The sequence below is a fragment of the Apteryx rowi genome, unplaced genomic scaffold, assembly GCF_003343035.1.
Source record: "Apteryx rowi isolate R43461 unplaced genomic scaffold, aptRow1 scaffold_151, whole genome shotgun sequence".
Lineage (NCBI taxonomy): Eukaryota > Metazoa > Chordata > Aves > Apterygiformes > Apterygidae > Apteryx > Apteryx rowi.
The window spans coordinates 1655488-1671174 of record NW_020447764.1 but is presented as its reverse complement, the minus strand read 5'-3'; the positions used below and the strand labels follow the sequence as shown (position 1 = coordinate 1671174).

Here is a 15687-nt window from a genome sequence, read left to right as displayed (position 1 = left end):
ACACTTGCAGACACTTGAAGGTAGACACTTAAAACAGTAGCTACTTCCTATTGTGTGCAGTAGGAGTGGGACTATCAGCCTGCAATAAATAAACTGTTGTATTCCTAAATAGACAACCCTTGCCTGTTGCCAAAAGGAGAGAAGCCAAGTTGTGTTCAGGGACTGTGGTCATCCCAAGGGAAAAAAAACATCAGTTTAATTTAATCTGGCACAACCAATACTATTATTCACTAGCTGCAATTGTTAAGCTATTGCTTAGTATGAATAGGGCAAAATGAAAATTGGTTGGATGTATTCCCATATCTCAGCATGCTTGGATTTGCTTTCAATTTAATCTTCATTGTGAATTTTAGGGGTTTCTAAAGTTTGTCTACTGAATAGCTATAATACCACTGCTTCTTTCCCTACTTTCAAGGCCCTGCATGGCATATCCTCACCTACCTCCACCATCTCTCACATGCACCATCACGTGGCTTACTTTTTCTTGACTGTTGATGCTTGCCACTATGTCTGTTGGTGAGATAATCAAACTTTCATGCCCTTGCCCGTTCTGCCCATCGCTCTTGGCAAATTCCCCAGAAGACACCGTCTTTCAAACACCTCCTTAATGATTTTCTTAACAAAGCTTGTTGTTGATTAGACTGAATAATCCACTGTTTACCAGGATGAGCGCTGTCACCTCTTACTTGCACTGTTTCTTTTTACTCCCTCATCTCCCCAGCCCCAACGCTTGCCCCTTGTTTTATTAATGGATCCTAATTTACTGAGACACAGGATATCTTTCTGGTTTGTGTCTGAAGAGGCAACAGTGGTGTATTCCTTGGTCAGGGCTCCTTGATTCTACAGTGGTACTACTACAACTAAGAAAAAAAAATCATGCTTAAATTGCTGATATATCCTCTACTAGTTTAACATGGATTTGATTTGCGAATTGTTTTGCTACAGGTAAATGTATCTATTAAACCAGCCTCTTGGTACTGCAGCAGTTTTATTTCAGTGTACCATGTTGTAGCACATGGCAAAGCAGTATGGAACAGCCAAATCTAAAACAAACAAAACATTTGCTTTCAGAGTGGATTCCACCATCAGTCTGGCTAGCAAATATTATTCCAGATTGTCAATACGCAAGGCATTCCTCTAAAATCAAATAACTTAAATTATCTATGAATACTTCTAGTCTATGAATACAGTTCTTAGCCAGTATGTCTATATGAGAAGGCAAGTCTGATCAACTCGGGTGAACCTTCTGTTGTACAGTATGAGAAGAATAGCTAATAATTTGAAGGTATGTACCATGGGAGAGAGTACCGCATGATTTCAAAACTGAACTGTGTTGGATTCAGCCTTTCTATCCTACTCTGTACTCCTTACGTTTTACATCTTCTACATACAGTTTTCACCTTCCTTTGGTAGGTGTTTTTAGGAAAACCTATTGATCATCTAAAATTCAGAAAGGTTTCAATTAGGATTGTTCAAAACTATTGGGTTTCTGTTAGCGAAAGTAGGGAAACTGGATTTGGTGTTGGTGAAGCCTGTCTATGTTTACGCAAATAGATACTAATGATGCTAATTTTCAGTAGCACTTAAATGGCTTAAGGGCCCTATTTTTAACTGAAACCTGAGATCCTATGTCATGTAAACATAGTTGAAAAATCTCCATATTTTTAATTATTTTGCATGACAACACCACATAAGATACAGAAGATATCTGCTACACTTGGTGTGACCTGTTGGCTGGGAGGGACATCTGGAGTCTGCAGTTCACCCTGCCACATGAACTAGTTCAAGCATCTACAGCTAGACCACAGTCAACAGCCAAACAACAGCCAACGCCACAGTTGGAGCTACAGTTCCTGCCCTGAAGATTTTTAGAAGCTCAAAGATAAAGATTGGCAACAGCAATAGAAGTGCTGAAGTTCAGCAAAACAGGTTTCTGTTCTAGTTGTTTAGGTCAAATCTGAGAATCAACAAATGCCTCTTGGCTTTACAGTGGAGAGCAGAGCAGAGTGCAACTAAATGATACAACTGTGCCATTCAGAAAAGCATCAACAGGAAACATCAGTGCGAAATTCCTCAGTGGAACAGATTTTTGGCTGAGGTACTGAGTATCATCTTCCCAAGGCTGATCCCTACACTCCCATGTAAATGTTGTTCACCTCTGTGTCTTTAAAGTATTCAGAGTCATCTTTACCACCATTTAATTAGATTTTTATCAGAGACAAATAGTGATGCACCTCTTCATATTATGTCTCCTGGGCCTAATGGCCCCGATGATTCTTTCAGACAGCTGTAGCCTCACAATTTACTTTTTGGCGACATTTCTTGCATTGGAATGAGTGTGCTGGGCATTTGGGCAGTGCCAGCTTGCAAAGGGCTAGTGGCAGATGGAAAGAAATCTGCCCAGTATGCCTTCACCTCTCCATGAGCAGAGCACCATCAATTTCCTCCATTAAGGAGTTGTCATGCAGCCCACCCAGCTGGAGGAGCATCTCTGATAGCCAGGCTGGCTGGCGTATGCTATTCAAATACAAAATGCACTTTAAAAGGAAACTAAAATATCATTTGTCGGCAAATTGAAAATGCATGGCTTTGACTGCAGCCAATTTTTTAATGAGTGTAATATTTTAAGTGATTATTTTTGCCACTTCAGATTGCTCCTTAGAGAGGAGAGTTTTTTTTAATTAAAATCTAGGCAATGCAAACAGATGAGATATGAGAAGCAGAGGAACAAGAACTACGATGAAGAAAATTAATTAAAGGAGCATTGTCAATGGAACCATAAATAAGATATTGTGTCTTTCTGGGAATGAGTTATGTAGGTTTTTGAAATTTTCAGATTCTGACATGATAACAGGTAGAGGAATAGATTTTGTATTGATAAAGTTGTAATTTGCATGTAATTACTTAGCTAGTAACAGTAAGATTATCATAATTTAGAATGGATTCTAAATACTAAATTCTATAGATTTGGCCATTAAGGTTTCTGGTCCAAAGTCTCTTCTTCAAATAAAGGAAAAACCACAGTGTGATTAGAAGAGTTTCCCAAGAGAAAAAAGGAACTTTCATCTTTCCCACATCATGCTTATTTAGATCATTTAATGCAGGTTACAGAACTACAACTTTGGCTATGCAAGCAGGCCAGGTGCAAAGAGAGTTTTAGTGCATCCTTCCCTTTTCAAAACAATGGGACGAAACTTGTTCTAAATGAGGTAAGAAGCAGTTTATAAAGTGTGTTTTCACTCATCATTCCTGATTATATGTTGTCATTCAAAGGCAAGTGCTCAAAACACTTTGCTTGTTTATGAATGACTCATGTGGTTCTTACAGTTCTTAACTCCCTGGGACATTTCATGATGCTTGTATAACAGTACAGCTACATCAAAAATTCTGGCTATGACTAATTTTCTTCATGAGTCAGTTAACTGGCATGCACTGAAATTTTGGGGACTATTGATGTTTTTACTACTCTGTACTGAGGATGATTCCAATCTCACCTGCTCTTCTGAACGTAATGACAGGGTATTAACATCTCTGTAAAAATTAGAGTTGGAAAAGAGTCAGCCGAAGTAGAATTTTCTACTCTTTAGCATCTCAGGAGCCAATTCACATTGCTTTTTATTTTTAAATGTGCTTCTCACAGTCACCTGTAAAGACTGAATTCTTTACTTCTAGAAACCATAAGCCAAGGAAGTCAGCTGTAAGAACACCCCTGCTGTTTTTACACTAGCACAGAGATAACCTTGGCTCCCTGCCACCCATCACCACACTTCTGAGCCACAGGAAACTGGCATGGAGAAAGGGTCAGGCTAAAGCATCGCTATTCTCAGCTGTAAGAACAACTCAAAGCACCACTGTCAAGCAGCTTTAAGTTCCAATGAATCTCTAGGCATTGTATTTAAGTATTAGTATTTTAATTAAAAGTGTGATTATTAACAACAAAAAACCCAGACAAGAGCAATTCAATGCCTCCTTTATGGGCACAGTGCAGAGAGGTCCAACATTATCACTAAAGGGTTGACAGGTTTTGTGCCCCCTCCTCCTCCCCTTTCTTCACCTCTCCTCCTCTCTCACACTCCTCCTTCCACCCACAGAGAGGCAGAAAGGGCTCTACAACCAGGTGCAGTAGGAAGCCTCGTGTCCTGCTGGCCTCTTCCTAGGTAGATGTGGGGGACAGTGGCTCCTGCAAGGCAAAGCAGGTGGCCAGAAGGCTGGGTTTGGCTCACGGACCATCACTAAACTACCCTGGGATATCTGACTCAGACAAAAACAAGAGAGTGCTGTCAGAAGCATCTATATCTGCGTAACTTTGTCCAATAAAGGGTCATAGCAATTTCAATCTGCCATTTTCACTCTGACATAGCTGAAGCATCAGCTTTCCTTCTGCAAACAAATATATTTTATCTGATGCAGACAATTGGTACTTCAGCCCTTTTTTAACAAGAATTTAAGACCCCAAAAAGGAAAAAAAAATCTTGTTCATTTCAGCACAAACCATTCAAACTGATAAAAATATTTATGGACTACCAGGATGTTTGTTTTGAAAGAAGAATATCCAGTGCCATTCCTATTAATTAACAGAGTATTCAGAAAAGATTTGGAAACCTGCTCTGGAACTGGGGTTGTGGAACAGCTTACTCAGCCTTTCTTTTTGCCAGTCTCTTAACTCATGTGCATGTCTTCTCTGCTCAGGGATACACAGCAACACACGTTCAGGAAGGACTCGTAGATCTAGGATGTGCGTAGCTCTGATGTGCTCAGGGTGTGGTGAAAGGTCATGGAGTTTGATGGATGCATTTTCAACATATTTTTCTGAGTGGGAGTGTTCTGTTTCCCCTACTCTTTTCTTATGTAGTTTTCTCTTCTGTGAAGGTGGTATGCAATTCTGGGAAATTAAAATGAACCGAAAAGTGGTGACCTGCTATTTAACCACCACAAGTAGGCACAGTTGCATGGTACAAATATACTGAAAGGCAGGTAACACAGCTATTTCAAAACTAGCAAAACGGGGAGCATGCTGACTTGGAGACTATCTCAGAACAGGCTTGAAATCCACTTGAGGATCATTTTAAAAATTAATGAGTGTAATGCTCCTCACATCTTTTACAAGGGGCTTATTTTATCAGGACATTGTTTTGAGTTTTGACAGGGCTGTGACTTTGGTATCACATCAGTTTTAATAACACTGATTACCAGTAGCTGGCTAGTGATGGTTAGCTATTTGCAATAGAATTTGCTTGAAATGGACTTAGCACGTTCACAGCTCTAGACTGCATGAGTCAAAGTGATCCAGCTTTGGAGGAATCTTCTAGAAATGTCTGTTATAAAATGTACACATTTTTTTTTTCCCTCCTGTACAGTATTTCCAGAATAGGACAGTGAAGGTATGACTTTCTCTGCTTTCAAGCTCCTTTTACCATCCTGTCAAGTCAGGATTGCATTTGGACTCAAAGGAAAAGGAGATGCTGGACAGAGAGTACAAGTGTCCAGAATCTCTCTCAAAGAATTAATTTGACTAGTAAGAAACAGTCTCGGAAACACTGTACCTATATCTCCACTCATGACCTACACCGACAAGTGATACCTCAATGATGGAAAGCCAGAGCAAAGAAGGCCAGAAGAGCTAATCAAACTGAGCATCACACATCAATGTGATGAGACTGTGTTTGCGTATGTATTTTTTAAAGTGTCTGTTCTATGTACCAGCTCTGCAAATCTTAATATCAAAGCATACTACAGAGACAGCCATTGCTCTAATGGAGCATGATCTAAAATCTATACATTATTTAACAGAGATAAAAAATGTAGCAGGCAGTCTGACCTTCATGCTTGTCCAGACACAAACCAAAGAGTTTAGGGGAAATGTGAAATGCTTTTGTCTTTCAGGTGCTATATGGTCAGATCTCAGACTGTTTAAATAATGTAGTTTTAATTCATATTTGTGACAGCGAGGCCTGGGGTGGGGGGAAATGGCACATTCATTTTTTGGCTAATATGGAATTTTAATACACTTTTTGGATAAGGACATAGAATTAGGATGGAGCATGACTTTATGTTTCTGAAACACAGAGGCTAGCCCCACTATTCATGTGTGCACCTCACTCATTTGCCTGACCAGCAACTGTGTGAGCAGTTTTGCTGGTCACTGAGACAGCAAGCAGTCAGCCATAGTCTTCAAGAGACGTTTCAAACAGTTGAGATCACATAATGGAACTATTATTTTTTCCAATGAATGAGCTTGACCAGTTCATTTACAAATATGTTTTGACTGAGTAGTGCCTAAAGGACAGATTTGTCACCATGAAAGAGTGGTGTGCTTCAATATTTCCTAAATGGAAGATACATAAGGATTTGTCACATTCAGCTGAGGTAAATATTAGTACGAATTAAAGTAAAAAATATGAGCCCAGAAATCTCATTAAAGATCACAGTATTTATAGTGGGCTGTTGTCTTCTTTAAGTAATGTTTGCATGGAAAAAAACAAGATTTTTCAGGATTAATTGGTCATGTCCACATTAGTGAATAAAAGGGGTCAGGTACCATTCTCTGGTCAGCACAGAACGTCCCTCCCTTGTCCCCATACCAAGGCATCTAACCGCGTCCCTCCTGCCCTGACCCTGGCCTGGGCGATCCTCCATAGCATGCCCAAGTGTGCTGGCTGGGCCAGGCCAGACTGCCAGGCTGCACGCTTGCACCTCAACAGTATGGACAGCTGCCGGTGTGGTCCCTGAGTGCCAACCAAGGGGATGCAAGAGGACAGGGTATACCCAATACCAGATCTAGCAGGTAGGTCCTGTCCCATTATTTGGATAACTAGTCGGTAACTCTGCCAGTAGCCTGGATGCACCTTTGCACGATGATTTGTGAGACACTGCTGCATCAGTCCTAAGATAATCTAGCTCCGCCCTGTATATATAGAGAGTTTTTGCAAAACTGGCAATACACAGAAGGAGCAAAAGTGATGAGAAACCAATACAGACAATTTCTGTTTGCCTCCACAGAGAACTGGAAGTACTTTAGCACTGTGTATTGGTGGTAAGTGGTAGTATTTCAGGAAATGTCAGGGGCTGATGACACCGTCTCTCACCAGTTTCTTTCCTGATTCTTTTTTGCTATTGTGTCACGTAAGTGCTTAGCTGAGCAGCTAAACTGTTATCCTCATCCACCAAGTGCAGAGCTGCTGCAACTACTGTGCGAGACAACAATTCTATAACTTGACTCTCCTCAAAGCTGAGAAGTGTCACATCATGACCAAGTACATCGCAACCGTGTTGTCTGTGATTATATATACTGCTTTTTCCCACATGTGGAAAAATTTCAGAGACAGATGGGTTGGCCTCAGATCTACTTTTTATGTAATCAAAAGCGCTACAGAGGCCTGAATAATAAGACTGCTGAGGTTGGTTCTTATCTCATGTCAATTGCTACTTTTCAGCTTCCCTACCCAATCTTGGACTGGGGCAATCAGAGAAAACTAGAAAATTTAGTAAATGTTGGATCTCAAAAGACAACAATTTCTGATCAAATCTCAGGATATATGAAGTGTTCACTGAAAGATGAGATCACTTTTCTATTCTTTAGGAGGAGAAATCCAAGAAGCATTACTGAAGGAAGATTTCATCTTTTTCCTCAATTAGCTATAGAGTCTTGAGGCCCCCAAATGTTTAACAGCACTCAGACTGTAGACCTGCTTCATACATTTCAGCAATCTCAATCACCAGTGCAACATCATAACCACTCTCAGTTCCAAGGCTCTGCTCACATTCAGTGCTGTCACTGGAAATATTGAAACACATTCAGGAATTTATCCTGTTCAACACCCTTCCACACAGTCCAGCATAGATAAATATGTTCCAGTAGATCCAATTAATCTCCTAAGGGTTGCTTGGCCTTGCTAACAGCATCTTTCTTGTCTTTTACTGTCTTCTTTGGAATTGAATCACACAAATTCAGTGGCTTATCTCTCAGCTTGTTTCCTGTCTCAGTAGCCAGGTCCAGCTGCGTCTGCAGCCAGGCATGTGTTCAAACTAGTAACAACTAGCTCCTGAGTGCAGTAAGAAATGTAACCAAATTCCAGGTCCAAGCTTAAGCAGACCAGTAAAGGAGGGGAAACTGCTTCCCAAGCTGTGCACAGGCAAGTTCCCACAAGCACTTATTGAAGAAGATGCTATCCAGTTCCACCAAACCAGAGTCAACAGACCAGTGCATAATTATCATTAAAGCTGTCAACTCCAGTGACTGAATCCATCACAGAAAATAAACCAGGCTCTAGATAAGTACTTCATGATAGTACTTTTCTTTGTTTCAGTTGCCTTTTTACTTTATACTTTGGAGTTATTAATCTGAGTGGCTTTGTCAGCAGAACTGCTGGAATTGTAGAGTTTGCTATTTATTTTAGCAGACCTCAAGTACTATCACAGTAAGCTTTCTACAGAAAAATGTAGACATATAACAATAAAGACATAAGAAATAAGGACAGTAGCTTTCTTTGCAACAGGATAAGCATCCAACGTGACCACTGAAAGTTAGGAAAAGCACCAGATGATATAATAAGTAATTCTTAAAGCCATTGCCTCTAGAACTAACAGGAAAGGAACTGGAAGAGTTAAATCTAAGTGTGTAAGCAACAGCAGCATTTATTTTAAACAACTAACAAACCACACCTTAATGTCTACCTTTATTAGCACAATACTTAACACAACAATGAAGACAACAAAATGGTATTCAGTGAGAAATCCCTTTAAAGGTTTGGGACGGCTAAGGGAAGGGTGAGAAGGGCACCAGTGTGCTCTAATCTGCTAAACCCATAAGAGTAATGAGATTAGACCAGAACAAGTAACGTTGGCCTTGACAGCAAATGACACAGCAGAGTTTGTACCCACCTGGGTAAACTCCCTCTCACCAAAAGAGTGGTGTCAACCCTACTGCCTGCTGCAAACAGTCCCTGGCCCATGACTATGCATGCCTTGAACATGATGCCTGGGCGATAGCACAGGCCAAAACCAAGCCAGGGAGTGGGTAGCAACTGAAGGTGTGCAAGGTCATGGGCTAGTGCTCAAGTTCGTAGCCTTGGTTGCTTCATTTACTGCCCTAGGTGTGCCACGGAGTCTCCCTTGAGAAGGTTCCACCATCTGAACAATACCTGCTGGTGTAGTCCAGAAGTAAGAATAAAAACACACAGGGGAATTTCTATTCCTTTTCCAATCGGAAATAAATACATATTATTTCCTCTTCCTTCAGTACTGGCTTTCAAATGGATGAGGTACAAGTGTATGCATCTCAGACTGCAAGTGCACTTCCACCTGGGAAATATGCAAGTATCAGTCATTCTACATAGTGAAAGGTGATGAGAAAGAAAGGATCAATATAGAAAAATAAACCCAGTAAAAAAGAGAAATTTAGAAAAATTCTTTCTGTTGTTTCTTCCTGTTATTCTTAATATTTCACTCTCTTGGTCCAATGGAATTACTTATCTTTATTACATAATTCTGGAAAGGAGTTGATGCCCAACAGTTTTGTACAAACCAATCAATACTGAGTTAGATAGATAGCAAATAACATCCAGAAATGTGACTGTTTATTAACATTGTCAAGGAAGCTGATAAGGAAAAACATTGAAGGAAGTCAGTAAAGAAGTTAACAGAGGTTTCAAGAAAGATTTTTAAGGCCAGCTTATCTAAAACACTAATCGACAGAGGACAAGAGGATATGAATTGACACTTACATTGTACAAACAGGCTTGAATGTCAGAGAAAGGTCTATCAGTTTGAAATGGAGTTTAGCACAGTGGAAGACTGTGAGTATGAGAACTTATTTTGAAAAAAACATAGGTGACAGTCATAAAAGGTAACACAGTATAGCAACGAAATTTACTAATCCCATAATAAAAGCCTAGATAAAAAATTAGAGTTACTGTATAGAAATTCTGAACAAAATCCAGGACTATTTGGCAAGTTTTAGATATGTGGGAACCAAAAGGACTTGTAAGGAAAAGAGAAGTAGAATTAGGTTCAATGCAAGCTATCCTTGCAGTATTATCAGTGTTTCTTCAACATTATTTTGAAGGCCAATGCCTTTGACTACGTTACAGAAATCTCTTAAGAGTTTGCCACAGTTTCTGTTAATTGTTCAAGCCTGAGAGCTGTAGCAAAACTGGGACTCCTATGTAGATATGCCACCAGGTGCTACCTTCATTTTGCCTTTATACTGGCCAAGTTATCAAACTACTGTGAAATACTCTTAAAACAGAGGTGACTGATGTGGTTCTGGCAATGATGGGTTACATTTAAAATGTGGTGTAATACTGTCAACATAACGCACAAAGATTCTCACATTTCTATTTATACAACATAATGTGTTTATGATGAACTGAGATTAGAGCTATGTCAAAGATTTTAAACAAAGCATAAAAAGTTCTTGCTAAGTTTTATATAATGTTCCAACCCTGAAAAGCACAAAACGTTGTAAAAAATTTTGTTCTTGGTGTTACACAGGTATGACTGCCTCTATACTGAATCTGATGCAAATCTTGATGTGATTAATGGTTTTAGTTTTGACATAACACAAAATTCACATCACATAATCTGTTGAAATTATATTTGGCAAAATTGTTCCTGAAAATTTGAGCTAAAAACTGGAGCAAAAAACCTTGAAAATGAAACCTGAGTGCAGGAGTGCAGCAGTGAGAATCCAGAGACACTAAAATTGTTCAAAATAACTCCAGAGTCCAGTGAAGAACCTGGCCTCAGCCTAACCTGGTGTTACCAAATGTCAGCTGGGAGCAGGCTGCTACCAGTTTAACTCACCCCAGAGGGCAGCCTTGGAGGGAGCCTGGGGAATCCGCACTCTCATCTGATACAGGGTGGGATCCTGAAGGGGACTTCTGCTTTAGAAGTGCTCGGTGATCTCTCTGTGTTTCTCAAGTCCCCCATCCTTCAAGTAACCATAGTTGTGTATTGACCCTAAACTGGCAGAGTTTAGCCAGCCAAAACAAAGAGCTTTACTCGCTGTAATTTTAGATGCTATTTGTGCATGTTTCAGAAGGAGCACGGGGTGTTAGGCTTTGTCAGCTCAGAAGCGGCAACTGGGCTTACGGCACATTAGTCCTTTCTTTGCTTTGACACCTCCACATGTGTGAACTGCATTTTAAGATGCAGAGATAAGACTGACAACACCACAGACATGAAATGGCCATAGAAAATTACTTCATTAAATAAGCAGGACATGAGTTGATTCTAAAATCTCATATAGTGATTTTATAATCACTATAAATTAGGTTTTAGAATTAGAAAATCACTATATCTAGATAAATGAGAAGGAAACTATTTTCTCATTATAGTTTAAATGGTCTTACTGAAGTAAAAAAAATGAATGCTATGAGTATCTTGCAAAGAGTATTTATTTCCAAAAAGATTAATCTGAGACCATGCATATCAGATCATGTGGGAAAAGGCTGAGGCCATAACCAACATCACACTACCCTCAATATTCAACATCTGTTTCCTGTGCAATTGCCAGAACCATTATCAGCATCATAAATGAACCCTGACAACAAAATACCTTTTTTGTGAATTAAAAATAGAATGAAAACAGAAAATAATCTGCTGTTCAAGTTTTGTCTGCTTGGAAAACACAGAAAGCTAGAGATTTGATTTTTAGGTGTTGAACAGCTCTGCATTTGAAGGAACTTTGGGCACAGAGATCTTGTAAGACTCCTTAGAGTTTTTCCCAAGATATTACGATCTTGCTAGATCTCATATATTAAAGCAAGGTTTTATTGGAAAGGAAACTTTTAAGGAGCAGCCATTACTTGTATGTGTGTTGCAATGGAGATGTGATATTCACAGTCAGTAAAAGTAGGAAAATATAGATATTTGTGATGGTTTGTGATGAAAAAGGTAGTAGTAGCCAAATGACACTGAGGCAAACAAATTTCAATATACCTAATGGAAAGACTTGAATTTATTTCAAGAGTATTGCACTGTTTTGCTAAAAGGAAACAGTTTCCCATTTTCTGCTATATGATCTTTGACATAATGATAGTTATAAACTGTCATTTGATTTTGGTAACGACAGAAAAGTTTTGCATTGTTTTAGAAAGCCTGGCGGGACGGAGAAGAGGTCAAAACACAGCAAAAAGAGCCCAATTCTACAAACAGATGGAGTGGCCTAAACACAGTTCTTTGTTCAGAGTTTGGCTAGATGTTACGGTCTTTTTCTACATAAGAAATGATAATAACAATAAACCATAAAAAAAAAATCAAACTTACCTTAACTGTGGCCCCAGGAAAGAAAAGCCAGTTGCCAGTATCCACAGGATCAAGATTATCTTCTAACACAACTTTTCTGTGAGCAGCATTTATGATCAGGATGTTGTCCAATGCCCAGCAGGCTTCATAGACATCGCCAGCAGGGACATAGTCCTGTTTCCACTGAAAATGGATGTTCTCTCCTTTAGCATCTTCAGGAAGGTACAAGATATGGATGATTGTGCTGACATTGGAAGGAGCACTGAAAAGCAATGGTATGGAATTAAAGCAAGTTTAAGACACAGCCAGGAACACTTTCTTCCCTCATTTAACACATTTACCAAGCGAGATGGAGTTATGCAGTTGATGTCCCTAGTATGAGGAGAGGTATTCTGTGGATATTAGAAAATATATACTGTGAGGCGTAGTCCCACTGTGCTAGGCAACATCCATAGCCAGAACAGAGGCAACCCACACCACGGAGAACTTGCAAGCTAAGACAATAGGTGCAGATGGATGCAGATGTTTGGAGGGCAGGAAGAAACAGTCTGACAGCTTTCATACTTGATGCTGAACTTGGCTCACTGTCAGGTGCTTTGCAGATACGGCAAAAGGGAGCATTAAGGAACCATTTGATAAAAACAAGTCTCCCAAAATTTGATTTTTCCATGAGCTTTCACCAAAAGAAACTCCTGACTTCTGATGCCTCACTCTCTCACAGATGATGATGGGGCAGAACAGCAGGGGGGAAAAGTTGGGAATTTTCTCTGACCAGCTTGCCCTTCGAATCCCGCTCCTCTGCCATCAGGCTAATTCTGTGGATGGGGAAGTCCAAGCTGTTTTTCTTTTTAAGTTCTGCTTCTAGCAATACAGAAGAAACAACATGGTTGTTTTTTCCTTGCTGCTGTTTCTGTGATGGAGCAGCAGTGCTGGGAAATTGGGAGAGGAGAGCAGGACCTGGAGAATTAGGCAGTGAACAGGGTCTTGAAGGAAGTAATGCTGAGAATTACTATTTTTGTTCTATTAAGGAAATGACATATCCTAGAATTTCATGACAGCAGAATTAATACTGCCTGGTGGTGCTCTGTTCCCATACGGAAAGGGAGCCAGCTACATTCAAACCTCAGGCTGAAAGGAGATACAAAGTTGGGGTTTGCAAGATGCCAGCTCTGCAACCTTTACTTTGCCCTAGCGATGCCTCGATGGGTTAATAGCTTGGGCACCTACATTCAGAGCTGACTGAGAACTTGCTTGTTCTAGAAGGAAACAGAGGCACTTCTCTTTGTAAAGCAAAACACTAGAGCATAGTGAAATGCCCAGAAGCAACTCTGTTTGGCCCATGTTCACACCCAGAATCTGTCCCCACAAACCACCTCACACTTGCTAAATGTTATGTCATTCACCCGCAACTGGAACGCTGCTCTGAGATGTCGTCCTCATTCGCCCTGAGCCCTGGGGACTCTGTTCGCATCCAGCACCAACTTCCTCTCTCCCTCCACTGTGGATCCAGAGCTGAAGTCACATCGACCACCCCACACCGACCACCCCACACCGACACCTTCCCTTCATTGCACACTGACCGTTTTGGCGGCCTATGCTACCTCACCCCCGTTCTCCCATCATTCACCATCGCTGCAGCTAGCACAGGGAAAGCCACTGAAGCACATTTAAATAAATACTGTAACTCATAAGGGCCGCAGGAGAAAATAGCATCCTTTCATAATTCATCTTCTTCTCTGCCTTGCGTGACATTGCTCTGTTGACCTATTTTCTACTGACAGCTCAAGCAGGCAGCATTAAAGCAGCATGGATCAAGCTGTAAATGCATTAACTTCATAGATTGGGCTTTCCAAGGCTTACGTTTGCACCATCACAACTGAGCTTCCTGGCTTGCAGAGCTATGAGAGTGACTGAACTGACGTTATGGTTGGGGCATATCATTTTGCAGCAATGCAGGAAAGGGTATTGAACAACTACTTTGTGGTAGCCCCAGTGGCTTGGTTTCTTGGTACTCTTGGTTGCTATTTCTGTGAGGTAATGATTAGCACCATTTGTATTACTTAAATTTTTCTTAATTTGTGCCTTTGTCAATGAAAGCATAACCAGGCCCACAAGGAGTGGGAGGATGAGACACTGGAATCCAGAGGCTTGCAGCTAGAGTTTTGCCTACTTATCAGAAATTTAGTATCCCCTTACTCTGCAAATCATCTCAATGGACATAAACAGGCTCAAGTAAATTATCTGTGTAGCAAAGACATTAACTAAGGTAATGCAGCAAGGCAAACTGAACCATTCTGTGGACACTAAATATATACTGCAATTTTTCTTCCCAGTTGTATAACTTTGTACATACGTCAATGCACAAAATAACTTTCTCAATATTATTTAATAAAATGTTTGCTCTGCTCTTAGAAGAATCTGTCTCCAATACTGATTCTCTCTTTAAAGGTGTGCATATCACAGTAAAAGATTTTTAAATCCCCATTCATAATCCTTTGTGCTTTCATATAAACCTGCTTGTTTAAAAAACAAGGCATATTTTACCATAATCTTGTTATTATTAGAGTGTTAGGACCCAAGTGTTCATATCAAACTGTAAAATATTATTTTTATTGAACATTTTATCCTACCAAAGTAGTAACCCGCAACATTATAAATTGTTGTTCTTGCTGAGATTAAAAGCAGTGCTAAAATACAAAAGCAGTCATAGTTTTGGTTTGGAATAAAGCAATCATGAGGAGAGCACAACGAATCTGTATTTCCTGGAGTTTGGTGGGGCAACAGAATGAAAAAAGAGTGTCTATGAATATGATAAAGTGCTTTACTTTTACTTTAATTGACTTACATTTTATTCTTAAGGATTTCACTGTGTTCTCAAAGTATTTTTAAAATCAAAAGTTAAACAATTTAAAGTTCATTAAATGTTTGATCTGAAGTTCACTGTTATCTGCTGGTTTCAATGAGTTTCGGAACAAACTCTTAATGAGGACTAGGAATATAAATTGATTTGCCCAGTGTCACACGAGAGGCTTGCAATGCAATATGGAACAGGACCTGAACCTTCGCATTATCAGAGCTGCATTTTAACTCTAAAGTCATTCTCTTCCTTACTGCCCACAAAATCAATGGATGAAATTCTGATTTACCAAAACCAGTGGCAGTTTTGCAATTAGCTTTAGTGACCATAATTTCACCCCTCATTTTTTAAAGTGTCCAAATAAATGAGAATCAAAAAGCTTACAATCAAAACGAGTTCTAAATACAAGTTTTAAATAACGCCTGCTGAGTCAGAATGCATGAAAATGTTTAAAAAGCTGTAACAAACCTAATCTTCTCCAGCTGAGTCCAATCAGCAGAACTGTTCTTACTGTAGGACACTGTGATGCTGGGATCTGAGTAACTAAAGCGACATGAACCCGATCCTGCAAAAAGCAATGAAAT

General features: G+C 39.8%; 1 protein-coding gene across 1 annotated transcript in view; it reads right to left on the bottom strand.

Moving 5' to 3' along the window:
• Nucleotides 1-15687, bottom strand: part of RELN (reelin) — a 277854-nt gene that overhangs the window by 124037 nt on the left and 138130 nt on the right. Inside the window, exons 9-10 of the mRNA XM_026059038.1 lie at nucleotides 15572-15668; nucleotides 12268-12508 (exon numbers count right to left, since the gene is read on the bottom strand). Of these exons, the coding sequence (XP_025914823.1) occupies nucleotides 12268-12508; nucleotides 15572-15668 (338 nt within the window). The remainder of the gene's footprint in view (nucleotides 1-12267; nucleotides 12509-15571; nucleotides 15669-15687) is intronic.